This window comes from Carassius gibelio, chromosome B24, assembly GCF_023724105.1.
Source record: "Carassius gibelio isolate Cgi1373 ecotype wild population from Czech Republic chromosome B24, carGib1.2-hapl.c, whole genome shotgun sequence".
NCBI lineage: Eukaryota > Metazoa > Chordata > Actinopteri > Cypriniformes > Cyprinidae > Carassius > Carassius gibelio.
In genome coordinates, this window is record NC_068419.1 from 14,459,790 (window position 1) to 14,484,598 (window position 24,809).

The window sequence follows — 24,809 nt, forward strand, 5'->3', positions numbered from 1 at the left end:
TCTTCGACACTTATCTAATCCTGCTCTCTTTCAAAATGGGAAAGTACTTCTATCTAGCCTCGCAGTTAAAAGACAAATCCTTTTCTCTTTGATCCAAACGCTGCAAGTGTTTAGACTTCAACAAATGCATGTAAGTGTAACTGAAGCATTTGCAGAATTTATAGAAGAGGCTAATTCAAGTACCACTTTGAAAAGGAAATTATTTACATATGACACTCCCTTGGTTAGAAACTGTAAAGTCATCTTTCCCCTCATTTCTTATTAATAATTTTTGCTTAAGAAAACTTTTTTAGTTTCTGATCTTGAAGCTGAAGAGTGTAATTTTCTTTGGCACCACTGCCTCAAAACAAAATTGCAAAAATGCTAATTGTTTTCACACAGGTTTTCCAAACACTCCCCATTGGCTGTACAAACAGTAGCCTCACTCAAAGCTCACACTATTGGTTGATCTGTTGCTATGCTGGGCAGGTCAGAATTCTCAAACAAACAGCAATGCTGTGCCACTGTTTACACTCTTCTGGAGAGTCAACCTAAAAATGGCCAACTTTCAGTTGTTTCTGCTTATTAAGTAGGCAGTTTAACACCAAAGTACTGAACAAGTTCAGAAATGAGCAGCATTGTATAAGGTAGTGCACAAAATAAATCTTCCACTTGTGGTCATTTTAGCTGGAAACTGCAGTTATCTGTATGTACTGTATGTTTAGGTAGGCTATATGTCTGGGTTTTTGCCAAAATGTAGGTAGTGGCATTTTTCCCAATGAACCTATGTTAAAAAAGTCATACTTAGGTTTTCAGTTCTGCTTTCTCTTTTACTATTTATCTTTCTCTTGCTTGAGGAAGGCGGGAAAGTGACAGCTCACCACTGCTATTACCTCATGGCTTGGTGAGGAATGAGGCTTCCCACAACTTACATAAGCCTGACCTGCTGGCTTGCTTGGCCCGTGTAGAGCTTCTGAAGGTTCTTTTTTATGGTTTACCATATAAAGACGGAATGTTGGATGAATGGATGGCCTTTGTTTTTGGTCTTTTATGATCTGAATGCAGGGCCCAGACTGGTGATCTTACATCAGCCTTCCATGGTTTGCCTGCATGCCTTGCTGTGAGACTGATTATCCCATAAAGTTAAATGCAATTCCCTGTTGCGACATGGAATATCAATAGTTTAAAGGCAGATTCTGGCAGACTGTGGTTACGTATCTGCTTATTGGTTCTGTGTAATAGCTTACATAAATATAAACTACTGCAGTTGCTCGTTAGCTCGCTCTGTCCAAATGAGAATAATGTCCAGATGGGTGGTCATTATTGGAAAAATAAATGTGAGTCTGATCTGGTTGTGGAAAATCTGAGAAAAAAAAAAGTATTTTGCAAGTAAAAATAAAATATAATGTAATACAAAATTTTAAACTGCATGCTGAATTAAAAAAAAATTATATATGGAATTTCTATAACCGTAAAATAAAATTGTCTTTATAATATCATGCATTAAAAAGTTTGAAACCACCTGACTTAACAAACTGAAATATAGAGTCAGCATTTTCTTCAAAGCATCAAAGCATAGACTTCTGAGACTCAAAGAATCAGCCATGTGACCTTGTCTCTGCACCGATCACATCCCCACAGGTAGTAATGCATGGGGACGCCTGTAATATTTTCCTCAGATCAGTCTGTAACCCACAGCCACCCCATTACCATGGGAACCGCTGAGCAGATCACCTGCAAATGGCACCAAGCCTGAAAGAAAGGCAGCGGTTATTTCTCTGACGCCAGACCAGAGGCGGATATCACTGCAGTCCAAGACAGATTTGACTAAGACTTTGGTGCATAACTCATCCTGCACGGTTTGTGCTAAAGACATGAATGATGCCTCTAAACACGTATCTCGCTGAATTAGAGGTGTGCTATAACTTTTATGCTACTGGACAGGAATTTGGCCTGCCAAATGATGGAATTACAGAGAAATCCTATAGATTTATTTTAAAGGAGTGACTCAAACCATGTCTACTGGCTAGTATATCGTACTTGGATGGGACTTTTTCACTTGTGCAACCACCTAGCAAGCCACCCACAACACACTAACATCATGGTTTATCAAGGGTTGCAGGGTCTACATACAATGATGTCTACATGTCTACTAGCAATGATGTGCAAGTGCTATTACAAGTCTCAATTAGATTAACACATTACACATAAAAAAATTTAAATAAATAAATAAATGACTATTATGGGGGCTCCAAACCTCCTTCCAGGGTCAAAATCGCGTTCCTGTTTGGTGTGGAATTTCGCTTCAACCCACAGAGTAAAAAACAAACCTTGGCAGCAGTATAAAAGTAGCCCAATTTCATGGGAAAACCACACATTTGACGACACCGTAAGCTAGCAATGCTCATGTTCTCCATTAAATGTACAATCTAGTCCAAAAATACAGTAAACTTCCATTCAAATGTTTGGGGTCAGTAAGATGCTTTAATTTTTAAAGTCTTGTATGTACAACAAAGCTGCATTTAATTGATTAAAAATACAGTAAAAATAGAAAGATTGTGAAATTGTTTTAATATATTTTGAAAGGCTGAATTTTCAGCATTACCCCAATTTTCGGTGTCACATGATCCTTCAGAAATTATTCTAATATGATGCTTTGGTGCTCAAGAAATATTTCTTCAACATTGTTTAAAACAGTTTAATGTGCTGAATAAAAGTATATATATATATATATATATATATATATGTAAAAAATTGAGACCACAAAAATGTTATGATATCTATTATATTATATTGTATTATGTTATATTATGTGATATTATATTATACTATATTGGTAATTTAAATACCTACATAACAAATACCAGCCAAAGTTCTTGAAATCATTCAGGAAACACTGAGAAAAAAAAAGTATGTTATTCCATAATTTCTGAGGGTCTATGGTACATCATATAATCCTTTAGAGTGTCCATACTTTCATCTTAATTACAGATTCATCATCCGTGCGCTCTTTTCATCCCAGCTGGACATGAGCATGTGTGTGAGAGAGAGTCTAAGTACTGAGTAGTTAATTATGTTTGGTCTTTAGTAAGTCTTTGGGTATTAAACTTGGCTAATCTTAATAAGAATGGATGAAATCCCTCTAACTGCTAACAGTCAGGACCTTTTTTCACGCTTTTATGTCATCTCACTTTGTCTCTGTCTCTCATTCTTTTTCCCTCTCCCATTTATCTCCGCTAACCATATGCTAATGACGCCTTATCTTTTTCTGCTTTATAATTAGCTGTTAGCACAAACGTACAGGATTGCGCTGCACTGATTGGTCTTAATTCAACAGATGAATTTTTGATGTCTGCATCGAGGGCAATTTCACTGGAAAAGGCTTACTGGCTGCTAGGAAGGATATGATTTTCCATAAGGCCTATTTGGCTGTGGTTACATGATTATTCATTTTCATGCAACTGGAATGTGTCTGAGTCATAAATATGTTTGCAGGCAGCTGAATGAACTAGGTGAAACTTGACATGCCGGAATAGATTAATGCATCTGGCCAGCTATCAGATGCTGAAGTGAAGGATCCCAAACATCTTTACTGTCTTCGTGACCTCTGGTCTCTCTTTCTGTGCCAGATCCTCTGATTCGTTCTGATAAGTGAGTCTAGCTAGATGGAGTGGAAAAAGAAATAGGTTTAGGCTTTAGGGTTATTTACATAGGGATGCTTGATATTTTGCTACCATATTGTTTCATATTACACCAATTTTTCGTCTGATTTATTTTTTTATTTTTTCTAATTTAGTCTAATTATTGTAAGTTCATGCTCATTTATTTAGACAAAATAGTGTACAATTTTAAGATAGATGGAACTGTAATATATTTTAGAAAAATCAATTTTAATAAATGTTACCATTTAAACAATTTTAATGTATTGATATATAACAGCATACAACATTAAAAACAGTTTGAGCCGGTCTCATGAAAATGCGTATCAGTAGCTCTAATTTTCTTTTTACAATTTGGTGTTTTGCGTGCTATTTATACGCAGAAACTGATTTTGGCATGTGTACGATATGCATGTGTTTGACGTGCATATAAAACAACGTTTTTGTGTGTGCATATGATACTCACTTTGTTGGCAATTTTACAATTGTTCTTTGCAGCATCTTAGTTTTTGTTCTTTGTGGAACCCAAAACTATTCTTCTATTGTTTCAGACTTTCAAACCTTTTCATTTGTAGATTTAACCTTTTATTTTAAAGAGTGTTGGCTGTAACAGGAGTTGAGAATTCCAGTAGATTAATTAATTTAATTAATTGAAAAATCAAAAGTCAGTACTAGAGTCATAGCTATCTATTTAAAAAATAGTTTTTGTGGTTATGACGTATGAGGAAAATGATGTGTCGTATGTCTTGACTCTAAAAGCACTTACTTTTTCTGTCTTTTGTTCTTCAGATTTTCAGGTAGAGTTTAAAATGTGTTGTGATTTGACTCTGACAGGAGGATGATGGGAAAAAGTGTCAGTATAAGGCAGAACATCTTTCCCACACCTCTCCCTGTCCACCCCATTCTTTTACACACACTGCACGTGTCATATTTGACACTTTGATGCTTAGAGCTTTTCCTGGCTGCATGCGCTGAGTGGAAACTCGTCTTAACCTCTCCTCCTTCCTGTCTGTTATTCCTCTTCTTCAGTGGTTTGTAATGGTTGGAAGCAAATGGTTTAGAGATTCACAAAGGAGCAGATCAACAGGAGCATACGGATGTTTTAAAGAGAAAACAAAACTGTGCTTGCAGCGTTCGTTTTGTTATGTAGAAAATAGACATATTAATGCATTCACTAAAACATTATTTTATTTCTGTGTGTTTATGCATATTTATTAACAATTAGAAGAAGCACAGTGTGAAATTTGTTTCAGGGTCTGGGTGAGTCCCCAGGTTTTCCGACGTTTCAGTCTTAAGGTCACACAATAATCTGAATGTGGTTTGAATGAAAGGAAGAAGGAAAGCCTCAGGAAAATGTCAACAATGGAAGTAGCAACGGGACACATAGCGTGTCCACCCCGTTCCCTGCCTGTTCCTCAGATGTTTTTCCTGCATTCCACCAATAGTCCCCATTCCTCAGATGGAAGTTTACCTCCCGTCTTCCTCTTCTAAACACAGAATTCAGCTGGGCCTTTTAGCTCAGTAGTGGACAAACAACAGTTTGGCACATTTTCCAAAAAGATTCAATGTGACCTTGTCACAGTGCATAAACCACTCATGTAGTACAGTAATGAAATGTCTATTGTTTTGAAATGATTGATAGAAGCAGGGTAATATTTTGTACTGTCATATAATCAGAGAATGGCACACATTGTGTGTTTGATTGTAAGCGTGTGTCTACAGACTTTAGACTCAAACTGTTCTTCATAGTAGGACTGAGATGATTCTTCATTAAGTGACATCAGGCTTATGGCATTCATTACACACCCAATGGATTACAGAATTTTGGGAGCTCACACCCCATGAATACAGACATACATATCCAAAAACAAGCTCTGGAAGTAGTATTTCCCACTAAATCATTCAGATACACACTGCTATTCAAAAGTTTGTTTCTTTTTGAAATGGAAACAAATGAAATGGATGCATTAAATTGATCAAAAACTAGAGTAAAATTATATTAAAAGCTACAAAAGATCTCTGTTTTAAATAAATGCATTTCAATTGAACTTCAATCTTCAAAGAATCTTGATTGTTGCCACAAAAATATCAAGCAGCACAATTGTTTCAACATTGATAATAATAAGAAATGTTTTTTGAACAGCAAATCAGCATTAGAAAGATTTATAAGGGATCAGATGGAGTAATGGCTGCTGAAAATACAGCTTTGCCTTCACACGAATTAAGTTGCATTTTTTATAAATTTACAGATAGAAAAGTGATTCTAAATTGATATAATATTGTACAATTATTAATTCATTCATTTATTTTTGGACCGAATTCATAACCACTAAAAATTATACTAAACCCAGACTTCCGAACAGTATTGTGAAAGATAAAATCCAGTTCTGGGTTCAGTTCAGATCTGTTTCACAACACTGTTCTTGGGAATAATTCATACATGAGTCAAACTGATTCTTGAGTTCGGCTGGAGAGGATTGTCAGTGCTCAAAAACTTCTGTTTGTTTGAAAATATTGCTGATTATATATATCACAACCCCAATTCCAGAGAATTTGGGACGTTTTGTAAAATGCGATAAAATCATTAAACCGTTATCGGTTCATTCTATAGATTTTTTTATTCAACTGACAAAACTACAGAGAAAAGATTTCCAAAGTTTTCACTGACCAACGTAAATGTATTTTGTGAATATGAACAAATTTAGTTTTTGTCAGCTGCAACACATTCCAAAAAAGTTGGGACAGAGGCAAAACAAAAGTGAAATGTTTATAGAATATCAGTTTTGAAACAGCTCACAGTAAGCAGGTGAACTGGTAAGGGTATCATGTTTGGGTATAAAAGGAGCATCTCAGTCTTTGCAAGCAAAGCTAGATCACGGCGCATCATCACGAAATCTTATCATTTACATGTGTTTTTAAGCCTTGACCATTTAAACATTTAAAAGAGTTTAATGCATTCAAATACGAGACGAGGAAAAACTCAACGGAGTACTTGCACGGAGTACTTTACTTCAACAATATTTCAACCAACAGCAGAGATGCATCATGTACAACATATAATCGTCACTTTCCTACAGGAACAGTTTACTAACAAGATGACAGCGCCAACTAATGGCCTGGCATACATAATACAGCGCAAATCGTTTTGAAAACATATGCAAGGGAAAAACTTTTCCATTTTTGACTACATCACGTAAACGTAGCCTCAGACAATACCGATCACAGACTGCTGATCTTCCGAAGTCTTGTGTCAAACCTTTAACAATGAAGTATCCTCAATTCCCAAACAATGAAACATTGTAATTAAAAGGAAGGTTGATGTGACAGTGTTAAACATGCCTCTGTCTCAACTTCTTTTGGAGTGTGTTGCAGCCATCAAAATCTAAATTTGCTCATATTTAAAAAATACATTTATTGCATGTATTGGTCAGTGAAAGCTTTGAAAATCTTTTCTTTGTACTTTTGTCAATTAAATAAAAGTTAAATAGAATGAACAAATCACAGATTCTTGATTTTATTGCATTTTACAATCACCATTCAGAACATCTAGTATTTGGAGTTGATCAGATCTCTTTCTGTGAAGCTTCTGTTAGATGTCATAAACAAAATCATGCTAGTAAATGTGTGTTTTGTAACTCTTAACCTTGTGATGATGTGTTGACATTTGTGTTAATCAGATTTGCATCACATGGGCATTAAGGGATGATGTGCATCTGCTTTAGTGCTCTCTGCCTGTGACTTTCGGGACACTTAATCTGGATTGTGAGAAACTGGATCAGGGTTAAAAAGGAAAGGAATCAGGATTGGGGACAGTGATCTTGAGCCTGTAGAGCTTGGTCATTCTTTCACACTAGTTTGACTTAATTCGTGCAAACCTTGACTGCCCTCCAATGCTTTTGTGTTACACAAACTGTCTTAGCCTTGTGCTCTTGAATGTGTGTGTGTGTGTGTGTAGCTGGGGTCCTGCTGCATTACAGCACTGACATGCCTCAGTGCTGATGACATCGTCCAACTGGGAGGCGGCCTAGCAGAGATGATGTCATAGACAGCAAATCAGATCATTTGCTGCAGCCTTCATCCATTAGAGAAATTACTTTTTTTTTTATATCTTCACGCTCATCGTTCTTCCGTTTTTTTGCCCTCCATCCTTCTTGCATCCCATCTTTTTAACCTCACAGCTTTCTCCACTTTGTATCATTCACTTCCTTTTTCTGTAATGTTATGTTTTTTGGGGTTTTTTTTACCCTAAACCAGTTTTTCCCAGTCTGCTCTGCCTCTGGCTGGAACGTAACTCTAATTTTGCAATGATCAGTTTTCTTTTTTTACGGTTAATGCTGTGAAATAGATGCAGTTTTAGTTTTTAAATTGCTCATCCACTGTGTTATTCAACAGTTTATGAGGTAGTTCGATAGTTAATGGATGTCTGCAAAGCTGGGAGAAATTCTGATGTGATGGCTAAAGAAATCACTTTGCCAGATGTATGTGCATGTTGTTAACCAGACACTAGAGGGCGGCGGAGTTGTATCAATAAAATAACCATTAATGTAGATGTGCAATGGGTTAAAAAAAAAAAAAAAATTTTTTTTGATTTTTGGTAACCATACAATTTCTTTCCCATTGCTGTTAGGTCTGTGGTACGGTTCTGTGTGGGATCAGTAGGGGGTTAGGCTAGAAAGACATTGTGTTCACACAGTCAGGAACTGAAATGGAGACTTTGAGATGTTTTCTCTTGGCTAGATGTTGGTGTCATATTAAAATCTTGATTTGTGACTCATGAGATGAATAACAGTGTGTATTTGTGGGTTTTAATGAGTCTCTGCACTATATAGTCTGCCCCTTGATGGCTTACCACTCTACTATATTGTATCATGGTGCAATAGCAGTTAAATTTTATAATCTTTTGTCCCTTTGATTTTTTCTTTCAGTTTATCTAGAAAAGAGCTGTGTGATCAATGTGTGACAGTCCTCATTTACTCACCCCACGATTCATGACCATGACTTTCTGACTTCTGTGGATCACAAAATTAGATGTTCTGAAGAATGTTCACACTGCTTTTTTACTCACAACTAAATTACATAGGGACCAAGGGTTGTAAAGCGCCAGGAAGGATGAAAAACAACAAGAATGTTCAAACAGCTAAATACTATAAATATAAATCTTTTACTTCTTAAAAATCCAAACTTTAAAACTTTATTATTATTATTAATATTGTAACACTTTACAATAACAGTACATGAATAAGTGCGTACTAATACTTAAATTAAATATTAGTTAAGGCATGCGCTAATCAAGACCTAACCTTAACTGTGACATGAGTGAAATTAAGTCGTGTGTGTATAACCTTGACTATATTTGTTGGTTAATGTATTAATTAACACTTTGGTGTCAGTTTTTAAATATTAATTCATGTAACTCATGTCATATGACTTCATTTGACTAATAGTTAAAGTTAGTTATTTATTAGTACGTGCCTTAACTAATCATTAGCTTGTATTTAAGTAATATTTATAAGAATAATAGTTAAATGGTTAATTTCAAGTCATTCTATAGTGAAAATCCATAGACTATAGTGCATAAAGCAGCTTCTGAAACCCCTAGAATATACCTATTTACCTAAAAATCAAGATTTGACCATGCGGGACAGTGCCAGTTTAATTTTAATGGGACAGAGACAGAATGAAGGAAGTGAGTTGTGGAGTTCAGTCATGTCTGAATAAGAGCGCTGACATTTGAAGGTGCTTATCTCGCTTTAGAGCAGCGAGTGGATTCTAATCACATTTTAATAAAGCCATCTCAGCAGTGTTATATTAAACCTTAAATTCTAATTTGGCAAGGCCCATGAACAGAATGAAATATCTGGACTGAGACAAGAACGGTGTGTGTGTGTGTGTGTCTGTGTTTAACAGACTATATCCAGTACCTTGTGGTCTATATCTCTGGTCAGACAAACAGCTGTATTCCTGCCAGGAGCGACTCCTGTTAAATCTCAACAGACAGCATGGCTTGCTGCGTGCTGTACTATACAATATACCATGACGTAGCACTTCCCTCTTTATCTTCTTCATTTCTCCCATCTCTTTTTCTTTTTCTGTTTCTCTATCTCTCTCTCACACACACACCTTTGGATGTCTGTTCTCCAGCTGTGTGCAGAATGATACATGAGTTCATTGTGCCAAATATAATCAAGATGCAATTCTCACAGCTAGGGCTGGTGTGTGTGTGTATGTGTGTGTGAGCAGCTGTTCACAGGCGGTTCCCTCATCTCCTCTCTTCAGGGTGCCGCAAGCCCCTCTGTTGGCAGGGCGACCGTTGACACAGAGACAAACACACGGCCGAAAGCTTCTTTATTCACTTTATTAAGGAGAAGGGTCATTCCTGGCCAACTGCGCGGTAACTCACAAATACAAATATCATGTAATACGCAAAGAAAACCCTGAAATGACACAGTATGACAAATAGAAATGATCATTCAGAACAAAAAAACCATTACAGTTTTTCATCAACTGCTTACACACAAAATCTGTAGCTACTTGTCATACAATTTCTAAAGCTTGACACTCAAACACAAGAACAAAATCTGCAAAACCATACACCGATTCTCGGCCTTTGACTCAGTTTCTAATTTCATAAAACACTTAAAACACAACACACAGTTCTTTATTGCTTTACTTAACACCAACCAATCATGGCTTTAGAATAGGCCAATAAATACACATCAGATAAATAGATAGATAAATCGACAGACAGACTAGATTTTCTATTCCTAGTACACTTTCTAGAGCACTAGGTCAGGATGTTTGACCTTATACAAATAAGGGCACTACAGTACAGTGGATGAATAGGACCATAATCTGATAATGAAAGGCAAGCGTTGAGCAGACTGAACTCTGACACTGTTATCCCGTTCTGCTCTACTGCTTGCAGATCAAAAGATCCCATCCTCTGTAAACAGATACTGGAGGCCGAAAGCTGAACTCTTCCTGTGAGAGAGGCAAAAATGTTAACCAGGCTGCATTGTGGCCCCATTACAGCATCGCAAAGTCCTGTATTTACAGTCGGAAGCTCTTTTTAAATAAATCCGGTCACTCGCCTGCACATATGCGGGAACTGGTAACACACTTTCTCTGCTCCACACCTGTTTTACAGACGCTTGTAAAAGTGTGTGTATGTGTAAAGGTCTGGAGGTTGTAAACTTTAAGAAGGAAAAAAAAAACATCTGCTCTCCTTCACTCCAGCAAAGTCTGTAGTCTCTAGTGGTCAACCGATGTAACTGATTACAGTTACAATATATCATACAATTGTTCATTCAATAAATAAAGCTTATATATATTTAAACACTGTGCTCGTGAATGTACGTCGTCTGAAATATTTGTGGGTTTTCTGTCGAGAAATCCTTGTCTTCCTCTGGGAATTTGTCAGCGTCTTCTGCCGTGGGCTTTCTGCTGGCTGAGGGAACGAGATCTTCTGTGGGAACTTGTTGGAACAGATCGAGTCAGATTTAATCTGGATTACAAGTTGATGAAGGAGATACAAACAGATTCTGCCTGGAGGCCCCTTCTATTCTTTGTATTGTCTTCATCAGTCTCATTGGCTGAACGTGCCACCCAGCATTGGGATCAGGGCGCATAGTGTCACACCCGTATCATGTTATTGTATGTTTTATGCTTTCATAATCAGATTAAAGTTCATTATTCCATTATAAAATGATGATGAAGATGAGGAGTTCTTCTTGCCGCCCAAACCCTGAAGCTCAGCCTTAAAAGTGACAGTGATTGACAGTTGGAATCCATCAACCCAAAATGCCTCAGGGTTTGGAGGATATGTAAATGGGCTTATTACAGGTGTGTGCGCGCAATTAGCCAAATTGAACTGAAACAATAATGATTGTTTCCAATCATGTTTCCTTAACAGTCCCAAAAACTTTTACAAGTCAAAATGAGCTTGGTTTTAGCTTATTAAACATACTTTTTGAACATGAATAGTAGGATGATCATATTGAGGAGAATTCAGTTTTGTGAGTAAAATCATGTGTGTAAGGTTCACTTATCTTATTAAATGAGACTATCATCCCTTAGTCAGACACTGTCTGCAGTAACACAATATCCCCAGCCACACAAAAGAGCTCTGTCCAACCAGAAAGATAGAGAAGTACATTGTTTTTAGAGAGAGGAGATGAAAGTTTATGAGTGGTAGCACACAGATTCACATTCCTCCATAAATCCATTACTGAGCAAAACTCTACACCGCTGACCCCAAACGAACCGGGATACACACACACACACCCAAACACACACCTCTTCTTGCCCTGTTTGGTGCAGCTCAGTGTCAGTCCATTGTGTCCCGTGACCAGGAATTGCTAGTTAAAGGAGGTGAAGAAGACTGGAATGGAAATAAAAAGGGTTTTTACAGGGGAAAGAGTGAGGGATGTGGTTGTACTTCTTCAGCATTGTTCAGTGTGAGATTTTTTTAAATCGGAAAAGGAAGATTGTGTGGTTTGGTGGATGAGAACTGTGCTGTTTAGACTTGTGGTTTGGGGGAAAGTAAGCAATGGGGAACATGTGTGATGAGGAAGAGCCTAATCAACATCTTGCAGAAGGTCACTGGTGCTTTGGCAGATATGAGAGGTGCTGATGATCATCATGACTGACTGTACAGTTGGTATTATGTTTTATCATGGAACATTTGGTCATTTAGGTATTTGGTATTTGGGCTTGTAATAACTGGATGATTTTAATCGAGTTGATAGGTTTGCTTGGTTTTTGAAACAGAAGGATAACTAAAAGAGTTTGTTTAATGTCCTCAGTGGTACATTTGTAATGCACTGGAATTTCATTCTATTAAATAATGTTTTTAACATACATTTGTACGATAAAAAATTCAATTTAGACAAATAACATGCCTTAGTCTTAGAGAAACGCATTGTGGCGGATACATTTTCTTCTGACACTTCTTATTCTGATGCTTCTTAAAACTTTCAAGCTAGATCAACCAAACTTGGCACAAACATTTGTGTTTGCCTGACTCATGCTGCTGTATCTTTTCTAACTGATCCAGCTCATGAAATTCCAGTAGCGGACTTCCAAATAGGCCAAAATTCCCTTAGACTTACATGAACAAATGGGACTCCAAGTGCCAAACATTTTTCATCCAAACTTGCTCTAAGTTACACATATTAAGATGTTAGTGTGTTAAAATTTAATATGGCAATACTTTGCTAGCGACATGCTAACAATGCCTATCAAGATTCTAAAACATGCTAGCAATGTGTAATGGTTTATTTCTGTATAAAGGGGAATATATGATGATAACAAAGTTGACATAACCTGGAGAAACATCACCCAATCTTTTTATTTACACAGTAATTGAAGACTAGAATTGAAGTTTTTTGCACTGGATATTTTAGAAACATACATTTTCAGTATTTTGTTGGGTGAAAAAACGATGCAAAATGGACAGACGTACAACCTCTTGAACGAACTGTACTTCTGTTTCTCATAGGCATGTCAAATAAAACATGTCATCTATACCCTGACGTGAGGAATATTGTTTAGTTAGCAAAAACAACAATAAAAGACATCCAAGAGTGCACAAGAGGTTCTTTCCTTTCCATGTGTTATGCATTACTTTTCCTCTGTCTGTCTGAGCCGAACTGAACTACACACTGCAAGCATCCACACACAGACATAAATATTCTTATACCTCTTTGATGTAATGACAATGACTTGAATAGGATTATAGGAGATATTTGAAACATTTTAAAATACCCTTCATTGAATAATCTACTTGTCATGAAACTGTGGAGCAGCCGCACACATTCAGCTGTTGAAGGATTACAGTTCTCTCACAATCACTTCACATTAGACACACTGTATCAGGAAAAAAGGTTCGACCAAACATAGTATTTGCAACAGGAAGCACTTACAATATGGTGCATAAGTACAACTCATTATGTTTTTAAAGTAAATCTAGTTTTCTTTACATAAAGAATTATAAGAAATGTCAGACAAACTTTTGTATATAATACAGTTATTATAGCATTAAATGTATCAGTTTTTAAAACATCTACTGAAAAATCTACTGACTGTAACTTTACACTGTTAGCAAAGTTCTTTTTAAGAAAAAAGGTTAAAAAAATTTATTTGATTTATAAGAAATATGTGATCGATTCGTTTATTGATGACTACTAACCAACAATTGCAGCTTTGTTAATATCTTTTATTTCATTGTTTTTATTTAATGTCTACCGACCCGAGTCAGTTTAGTGCCATATTAAGTTTTTTGACAGTGATGAAATAGAGGATGTGTTGGATAAAAAATTAAGTACATTCAGTGGATTGTACTGTTATACTGTTTTACTTGAGGAAAAAACCTCATACAAAACACATAATACATCATATAACATTTGATTTAACTTCCCGACACTACTTTCTAAAGGGTTAAGGGTTAAACTCTTCCTTTCACCTGTCTTTTTTTGGAAAATAAAATAAAATTGTACTGCATGTGGACTGCCAATACATAAAGCAAAAATAAAACGCTTAAAATATAATGGGAAAAATGTGATAAAAATGCAAAGGAGAGAAGGAGAAAGGAAGTGTGTATCTAGCACCTGTTGGCGAGGGCCCCTAACTAAGCTAAACATGGGAACGCTAACGTCACTGTCACCTTTTTAGGTCTGGGAATGAGGGCACACACATGCACACACATACTCACTCAGGATGCAGCGGGGTGTTTTCAATTGGCATGTTTCTAGAGTTGATCACAAGAGTCGAGAGTAATCCAGATTCCATTAAAGTAAACTGCTAAAGCGTCTTTCATTCATGTGAGAGACCGTGGAATCTGGCCAACAGCTGCTCTCTACAGACAGACTCTTAAATCCAGTGTATGTAGGGTCATAATATTGGAGGACATGGCAGAACTTGGAGAAGAGAATAGGACAGACCCGCCTGGGGAAGGTAAGGGCTCCGTGATGCTGATGTAGATGTGATAAAACAAGGTTGCAAGGACAGTGTTGAATGTGTGCTGAATAAAACCGGATTTCTTGATTTTCTTGTAGACTTACTTTGAGATTGTGTGTACAAGTACGTGTGTAAGCTTAGCAGTTATAAATAGGCCTGATAGATTGCTGTCCTGTGACCTTAAGTCTACAGGGGAGGAGGATAGGTTTCAGGATTTCTCATCCTTACACTCTTACACTTCGTAAGATTTATTGACCTTTTAATGAGCATCTACGGTAAACAACAGAAAATTGTGTGAAAGTGAATGTTAGCCTACTGTTTCTCACCTTATATGTGAAGTAAACAACGAATCCCAAATTGGGCAATATCTCAACTCGTTATTGAGGAAAAAATGCCCATGTTAGGGACAAACATCTGTGTGCCAGCTTCACACCGGAGGGCAAAACATTCGAGAGGTATTGCTGACAGAGTATTTTTCTGCTCAGCACTTTTGCTAATTCTTTTAGCACTCATGACACTAACTAAATATGACAGAATGTTTTTGTCTTACTTTAGCATTCAGTTTTATTCACTTCTAAGAGATTGTATCTACTGTTTCAAATTATATTTTGATGTGCGTGTCTTGTGGGTGTGTGTGTTTGTGTCACATTTGATACAAGTAAGCATTCAGCGCTAACGCTCTGCTAGCTTTGTTAGGACATGTTTGCTTCTTTCAGCCTTTGGAAACTTTAGCTTGAGGATGATCAACCTGACATCTTTATTTAATAAATCTTGTCCTGACAGCTCCATCTGAGAATCATCTGTCTGACATCTGTAAAAGTATATTTAGCGTTTGTGTATGTGTGTGTGTGCACATGTATTGATTTTCGTGATAACCAGTGCAAAAACGGTCCACAAGGAAACATTCTCAAAATTTCCCACTTTTCTCTTACCATATTCTCTTGCATCTCTGTCTTTTTTCCCTAGAACCTCTGAAGGGAAATCTAAAGGTGACTTCCAGCGAAGACGCTGAGCACCTGGCCCGTAAACATCAGGTTGTTTCTGCTAACAGCCCAGGTAGCCGCTGTGAGGCCAAATCCAGCCGTGCAGGGGCTCCACGAAGACACACGGTGGGCGGACCGCGCAGCTCACAGGAGATCCTGGCCATGCAGCCCTCAGATATGGATAAAAAACGAGAGGCCTTTTTGGAACATCTGAAGCAGAAGTACCCACACCATGCCTCTGCCATCATGGGCCATCAGGAGAGACTCCGAGAACAGGTGAAGACCACTCACTGTCAATACTATCTGCTGTACCAGTGTCAGCTCCAGAAGTCCAGAATCTGTCCATCTATTTGAACTACAGATATGAAGCATATTTGTGGAAATAAGTGTATGTGGCATCATAAACAAAGCTGAATGACAGCCCTGGACTAAATTTCTTTATAATAGTGGAGTATCATTATAGCCACTATGCAATACTTCCTTCAGAAACTTGAAGGCTTATAAAAACGCCCACTCTAACTTCCATTTATAATCAAGAAAAAATCTGACTGTTGGCAGTCAAATTAAATTTCTAATTTTTTCTTTTATATATATATATATATATATATATATATATATATATATATATATATATATATATATATATATATAGTCAGATTTTATAGGGGGTCTTTTCTAAATTATAAAAATGTTTTCTAGGACCTGGTATATAAATGTAAGCATATATATATATATATATATATATATATATATATTGTTTGTTTTTTGGTATGTGTCCATGTGTTTTTGTATTCACTGCCATTAGTTTGTCTCACTGATGGTCATACATTTGCATTTAGTCATTTTGCAGATGGTTTTATCCAAAACGACTTACAATTTGGTGATACATAAAGCGATTCTTCTTAAAGACGCAAACAGACACAGGAAGTGCTTGTAATACCAAGTTTTAAACATTGTTCAAATAACTACAAGCTAGAAAGAGAAGTAATAAAGTGAAAGTGAATTTTTTTTTATTTTATTTTTTTTTTATGTTGAAGCTAAGTAGTTTTAAAAGAGAAGAGTTTTCAGTTATCGCTTGAAAATTGTCAGGGATTCAGCATTCCATATAATGGTGGGAAGATCATTCCACCAACCAGGAAGGATGAATGAGAATGTTCTGGAAAGTGATTTTGAGCCTCTCTGTGATGGTACCTCGAGGCGTTGCTCATTAGTGGATCTCAGACTTCTGGAGGGGATGTAGATTTATAGTGTAGTGGATGTAGTTTATAGTTTAGAGTGGATGTAGAGGGGTGCTGAGTCTGTGGCTTTTCTATATGCAAGCGTCAATGTCTTGAATTTGTTGCAAGCCGCAACCGGTAGCCAGCGCATGGTGATAAAGAGAGGTTTAACATGGGCTCTTTTGGGTTTGTTGAAGACCAGTCATGCCGCTGCATTCTGAATCATTTGAAGAGGTTTTATTATGCTTGATGGAAGTCCGGTCAGAATAGAATTGCAGTAGTCCAGCCTAAAAATGACAAGGGCCTGGACAAGAAGTTGTGCCGCATGCTCTGTTAGAATGGGCCTGATCTTTCTGATGTTGTGCAATGCAAACCTGCAAGATCCAGCAGTCTTGGCAATGTGGTCTTTGAATGTCAAATATAGCATAAAGGTGAACATAGCATAAATGTCAAATGACTGAAACAGATATAGTAAAATATACAAACTATAAAATTGCAATACAAATATGCCATGTTGCAATACCGGGAAAATAAGTAAAAAATTTTATATGATCATTCAGCGGGAGAATGGTTCAAGGAGACTGCAGCAGTTTTATTGCCTGCAGGTAGTAGCTAGAGGAAACATTAAAACAGGTTATGTATCTGGCATTAAATTGTTGCGATGATTGCACTGGACCATGCAAAATTATAGTAAGAGCCACTAAAGTTATTTCACTGTTGTAACAGTGTCTTGTGTGTATGTGTTATCTATTTATCTTCAGTTGGTCAGCCAAAGGTTGTCCACAGGTTTTCTTTGTTCAGGATCTTAAGGACTGATTTACCTAGTGGCTGTAAATATTAGACAGAGGCCTTATAGTGAAGAAAAGAAGTAGTGAAAATAAAATAAACGTTTTATCTGGTCTGCTTTCTTGAGAACAATGAGCAGTTTCTGCAGTGAATGACGTATCTCGCAATATGAAACTATATATTTAGTGTGTGAATATGTGTGAATATGAATATGAGCTATCCTTACACTGCACATTCTTCATGTATGACCACAGGGATCACCTCTCTGTTGACTCATAATATTAGCTCCATTCATTATATGCTAAATTATTTTTATATTAAAAAGCTGGATAGTTTTCTTTCTCACTGCGACACCATAACCAACCATACTCTATAGCCCCCAGAGTACTTAAAAAGGTTGTAAACAGAATGAACTTTCAGTCCAGACAGGTGGAGATTTGTTTTATATTTTTCCCCTTTGGCCGAAAGAATCCATTTTCAGTGCTTGTGCCCAGCTGTTGTTGCCTGAGGTGAGAACTGAAGTCTGGTACCATTTATCATAATGACACATTTTTGTTGTCAGGCCATGCCCTCAAATTTCCATTTTCTGTTCGGTTTCACACTCAAGTCAGAATGTTTAAAGGGGGGATGAAATGTTATTTCATGCATACTGAGTTTTTACACTGTTAAAGAGTTGGATTCCCATGCTAAACATGGACAAAGTTTCAAAAATTAAGTTGTACGTTTGAAGGAGTATTTTTGTTCCCAAAATACTCCTTCCGGTTTGTCACAAGTTTCGGAAAGTTTTTTTCGAGTATGGGTCTGTGTGACGTTAGATGGAGCGGAATTGTCTTATATGGGTCCTAAGGCACTTCTGCCGGAAGAGCGCACGCTCCCGTATAGCGAGGCTGAGCAGCACAGACATTTCACTGATCAGAGCGATTCACTGATCAGAGCGAGAGCGTCGCGAAAGGTCACAAAAGAAGTGTGTTTTTGGTTGCCAGGGCAAGACAACCCTGCACAGATTACCAAAGAAAAAACAGCATTAAGGGACCAGTGGATGGAGTTTATTTTTACAGAGCATCAACGGAGTTGTGCAAGTGTTTGTGTTTGTTCCCTGCATTTCGAAGATGCTTGTTCACAAGGCCCAGTTTGACGACGGATTTGCGTATCGTTTATTTCTTAAGGATGATGCAATCCCAAGGAAAAAGGGTCACGATCGTGTGTTGTAACCACAGGCGGTGAGTAAAACTGCTTCAAATATCTCTGCCTCCTTGTTAGTGCGTCCCCTCCCATGCCGGAGACCCGGGTTCGAGCCCCGCTCGGAGCGAGTCGTTGCTGCTGCTGCTCTCGTTCAGTTTCAGCCTCTGGATCTGATTCTGGATCATAAATAAACGGCTGAATCTGACTGTAAGCCATGGTTTGTTTTGGATGATGGGTTTTCCCTCACGGTAATGTCACAGCTTTTTTGTACGAGCATTTCACCCCCCCTTTAAGAATAATGACAAAGTTTAGCACTGACCAGATCTTAAAGTACACTACTTCTCAAAGATTTGGGATAGTTAGGATTTTTTTTTTTTTTTACAGGAGACTCTTATGATCACCAGAGCTGTTTTCATTCAATTAAATATTGTAGCAACTATAATGTTGTAAAATATTATTACAATTTGAAATTAATGTTTTCTATTTTAATATATTTAAAAATGTAATTTATACCTGTGATGGTATGGGCAGTCATTACTCAAGACTTCAATGTCACAGATTCCTCTGATTTGCTTGCCTTCTCAGTTATTAACACTAGTTTTTATTATTATCAATGTTAATATTGCTGCATATTATTTTTGCGTAAATCATTATTTAGATTACTTTGCTCTCACTTTCGATCAATATAATGTAACTTTTAAAAGCAACACTATATAAATGGTGGTGCTCTAGCGATTAATAAACAGAACTGCACACATCCCGCGGAAGAACATTCTTACCGGAGCTATTTCTATATAAAAAGAAGCAATTGATATAATTAATTGATTTTGTTTCATTGTAATGACTGTAACGTATATATACACATTTCCCTGAACTAAGCCAATTTCTGCCGATATTATTTTGTTTAAATGAAAACGAAAGGAGGCAGTGGTATTTTATATATTTTGTTTTATTGTAAATATGCAGTGAGGAAAATTGCAGTAGCCAAGGCGATCTGACTGAAGTTATCAAGTTACGCTGCTGTTTGCAGAATTACTGGATTTGCGTCGTCACAGACATCACACTAACGACTCGAATGCACTAAGTCTGAACTACAGAGGATGCGTACTTTGTATTGAGAAACACACGCACACGTCCCCAGACTATTTGCCTAATCTTACCGGTACTTTGGACCGCGGTGGAAACACAGAAAGCAACAGGTCTGGGGGAGAATAGTTCCTGGGGAAAAAAGTTCCTGGTACAATTGTTCCGGGTAATTTCGGTGGAAACACGGCATTAGAGTTGCTTTAACTTACTTGCTCCAAGCTTAAATGGTAGCGTTTCAGTTTCCATGAAAAAGCACAATTGTTTTCAACATGATAATAATAAGCAGCAAATAAGCATATTAGAATGATTTCTGAAGGGACATGTGACATTAAAGACTGGAATAACAACTGCTGAAAAGTCAGCTCTGCCATCACAGGATTAAATTACATTTTAGAATATATTAAAATAGAAAAGAGTTATTTTGAATTGTAGGCTAATTATATTTTGCAGTATCACAATTAACTGTGAAAAATTTATTTAAAAAATTAATCAAATATTTGATCAAAAATACAGTAAACCCTAATATTGTAAAATATTTTTCTCTATTTGTCTTATTACATGCAACCCCAATCCCAAACGATTCACTCAACTTTTCATTTTTCCTAACCCCTCTATTGTGTGAAGCTAATCTGTGGTGATTGGTCCAATTGTTCTCATTTCCATTTCATCATGTCTGTAATGCCTGATAAAGCAACATTTGTAGCACTGCTTTGTGTACAGTTTTACCGGGGAAACCGCTATTTTACCGCTTTTACCGGCACCTAGTGGCAAATAATGAATTTGCATTTTCATTCAGACCACCCAAAAAGACCAACAAATGGGCGGGCAATATGCTAATGTTTCATGTTGATGTCCACATGAAACAGCTTGGGATTCGTTTGAAAAACGACTTGTTTTAATGATTCAGAGTCCACTCTTTCTTTTTAGAGACAATGACTTTATACACGGTGCACTTTCATATTTCAAACTTTGCAGGATCTTTTCATTCACTAAGAGCTGTGTTACACACTGCATGAAAGGTTATTTTCAAAAATCTATAATGGGGTACTTTAAAATATTTGGTCTTGGTGCACATAAGAGAGGTTTTTCAAAATCATTGAAAAAATAAATAAATAAATAAATAAAGCCCCTTGACTGGTAGTGTGTACATTTCTGCTTTAATTTGACAAATTTATAGCACGACACGGGATAATTTATATACATAACACTTTTAGATGTATCATTTTGTGATATTAAGATTGTGAGAACAACATGCTTTCTGTAAAATGTTCTCTTTCGCGCTGTCGTTCTCTTTTCACTTGTTTTTGCCCATACTCATCCACTCAGTGGGCCTGTGGAATGTTATTTGGATTGCCCCAGGGGGTATTAAAGAGAAAAGGTGGGGGTAGAGGCCAAACACCTCCCCACAGAGGGTGAGTGAGGGAGTGTTGCGTGTGTTTACTCTGATTGAAAACAAAAGGCCTCTCACCTGCTCTTAAAGACCTACACAGCAGAACAATGGAGGTGATTGACAGCTTCTCAAGAATGAACGTACTTGGCTGCAGAATGTGAATGTGTATGTAAGAGTTTGGAACAGTGTAGGCGGGTTTACACACAGAGAAAGACAGACAGAGAGAGAGAGAGAGAGAGAGAGGGAGAGAGGAATTTTGATTGGTTTAGTGCCCAGTCATCCATACACTTGACTAACCTTTTTATTTGTATGGTCAATCATTTGCTTTTACAATACTTAACACAGACCTATTATAAAATAATTGCACAAACAATAATAAAAAAAAAAAAACATATCTTGTTTTCAAGGTGGAACTGTTCAGTTCTGCATTAATCAGGCTCTGATGAATTGAATGTGTCATGATCTGTTCTGTATGTTTCCGTGTCTTTATTTTGTATGGGCGTTCTGTAGCTGATTCATTGCTGACCACTGAACACTATCAGCAGGAAAGCGCTGAATCACTCTTAACACGAGGAGTTTAGCATTTAGTTTAGCTGTGTAAGCCTTCACCTGCCCTTCACCTCACACTTAATCAAAAGTAGGAGAGATCAGGGAGTGTTGCATCATATTTTGTCTAAATATCTGTATTTCAAGTTTGTCTCAAACTTTAATACAATATTAATGAAAGTATAAGAAATCTACTTTAAGTGTTAATGTCAAGTTCAAATAATGTAGTTAATGGATATGGATAATGGATGTTTTACATTTTGTGCATTTAATTGATTATGGTAACAAGATATATAAACATAAACAAAACACAATCACATATGAAAATGTAGATATATTAAATCACTGTGAAAATTATTTTGATGTTTTGATTCAAAGTCTCAAACGTATTTCTATTTGTGTGATGATCCGCCAGGTATTTTGGGTGGAGAGCTCTAGGGATTTGAAGTCACCATAGTAATGTGTGAGGTAAGCACAGACTTGGCTCAGTTTACAACTAGGTGAGCGCAGAGCTGCTGGGGCGAAGCGCGGAGAGGAGGGGCGCGCGACTCACACACACTCTCACACACTCGGGCTCTTTCATTGAGCGAACTGTACTTACTCCGGGAAAAGAGACTTAAAGGACATGGCAAGCTATTCAGCCTTCCTCCAAATGATGGGAATACTGAGAATGAGTCGGAACTGAGGACAGTTGTTTTGAGGGTGCATGCATATTGTGAAATAAGGTATAGTAACAGTTCCTCATACTTTTTTAAAACTTCCATCTATTTATATAAAGTCAGTCTATTAGCCTGGATACTCGCTGATCACGCGATTGTCTAGTTGTAGTCTTGCGCGCAAACTTCTGAGCGGCGCGTTCTGTGAAGACGCGCGCATGTTTGCGTTTCTGCACGTTACTGTTGCTGTAACCCGATATGCGATTCATTCTGGAGTGTGACACGGCTGAAAAGATGCGGATAAGAAAAACAACGATAGCAGGAGTCTGCTGTCCCTAACCAGGTGTGCTCAGGGTGCGTATGGAGTGCTTGGGAGGCTTTTAGCCATCGTTTTAACTTGCTGTTCATGTCCGTTCTAGATTTAAGACAGCGATTGACTTCTTGAGATATGTTTTTTTATTTATTTATTCGTTTTTCCTGCAATCTTGTTTGCGTGGGAAGATTTAAGATGTGAATACCTGACTTTCGGGGTTTGTTGTTGGCGTGAGAAGTTTATGTAGTAGTTTGTATGGAAACTTGCAAATAATGGGAAGGGGGCGGAGCTTGACCGAAGATATATAAAAAAAATAAGATGAAAATGTATATTTTTAGTGTATGTAAACGTTTCTTCAAGGCTTTCAGGCTTTTCATTAATAACAAGATTAGATAAGTGTATTAAAACGGATCCTAACAAATAAAAGACTAGAATAAAAGCAGGACAACTGTACTCATATTTTCAGTATTAAGCTAAGAAAAACAATATGTGGTGATAATTTTACTGGTAACTGATAAAGCATTCTAATTCTTATGATAATTAAACATTTCCTGTTTTAAAATAACCAGTTGTGAACCAGAAAATCAAAGCAACATGGTTAATAATTTCCTCTGACAAACCAAAGACAATATAGGAAAATGTGGGGTTATTTAAATGAAGAATAATTATTACACTACCATGGTTGGCAGACACGCACACACAGAGAACCACACACACATGTAATGTAATATGTTTGAATAAAACCTGTTAAAATCAGTGCTGTGTATCACAAGTACAGCCCTATACTAGGTGAGCTACCTAGCATGTTTACTATGTCAAAAGAGCCAAATATATGGAGCTAGTAATGTGATGCAGTTTATTTAGTTCACAAATAATGTATTATAGTACAAGTGTTGTGAGGTTATAGCATTGTGTTGTGGACCCATGCAAAAATAAGTCTTTATTATTGGATTATCTGCCACCATTATTAATTTGTGTGTAAAATTCTTGGTGTTTTACTTTCACCAGTGTTAATTAGGATTTTTGTAAAAATGGTGGGGAGCCTTTGTTGATTAAATAAGGTATTACAATATGATGCTATTTTTTTATTGACTTGACAAAACATACTGAATGCTTATAAACTGATAGACCATCAACAATGCTAGCATATGCTTTCAAATTAAAGTTGATTTTAAGTGTAAGATTCATTTTTAAATTCTTTATAAAGACATACGTTCTTCCAGTTAATGGATGTGCAAGACACCATTGTTTATGCCAGTTTGAAACACTAACTAGCATTCTCTAATTATGCTGGATAATCATTTGCACAAAATATCCTGTATATTGAATTGCTGGGTGTCAGAAACACTTAATTGAATCAAAATATTAGCGCAGATTTCTTGTCGACATAACCCTATGCACTACAATGCTGAGATTCTTCGTAATGATCTTCAGTGCAGTTTATTTTAGTGAGGTTACCCCTGGCTGGTCTCAGATCAACTGCTTGGCACCATCCCAGTTGTCCAGCATTGCTGTTGCCTGCCAAGAACAGACATGAGTGAATTGATATATTAAAATGTTTAGTTGTGGGTCATTCCAGGGTCATGAGCTCACACTGGAGACGCTGTCAGTTCAAAGCGTCAGAGCAGTTTCAGTTTTGCATGTTTGGCTGTTTCATTCCCATGAATGGTCCAAGTTCACAGGGCCATGCAAATACTGTGGTAAGCTGCTCTGATGGGGATTTGATGCTCATTTAAGCATGATGTGCAGAGGAGCCAACCAGCTATGCATTGTTATGATGTGTGAGAGATGCCTTTTATTAAATAAAAATCACTGAACGAATGATGTATCTTCTTGAATGGGGTCATTATGGTAGCACTTTGCATATAACACTTTAGAGTAAATAAATTACAGGTGTTTTTAAAACTTGGTCCTGTTTACACTTTTTGGGTGAACCAATCACAACTGTTGATGTCGCCTGGTAAATCAGAGCTGTTCAGTGAATTTAAAGACTTTTCTTAATTATATCTGCAAAAAGGAACTTCTTATTGTGCCATTCAAACATATGCAATGGCAA

General features: G+C 37.0%; 1 protein-coding gene across 11 annotated transcripts in view; it reads left to right on the plus strand.

Moving 5' to 3' along the window:
* Positions 1 to 24,809, plus strand: part of si:ch211-285f17.1 (sickle tail protein homolog) — a 131,385-nt gene that overhangs the window by 57,877 nt on the left and 48,699 nt on the right. For 9 of the 11 annotated variants that reach the window (XM_052595708.1, XM_052595700.1, XM_052595707.1 and 6 more), the window contains exon 2: positions 15,561 to 15,853. In XM_052595708.1, coding sequence (XP_052451668.1) covers positions 15,561 to 15,853 — 293 coding nt within the window. Of the gene's footprint in view, positions 1 to 14,350; positions 14,592 to 15,560; positions 15,854 to 22,265; positions 22,510 to 24,809 lie in introns of those variants that run through there. The other 2 variants (XM_052595698.1, XM_052595703.1) reach the window with 2 other exon arrangements.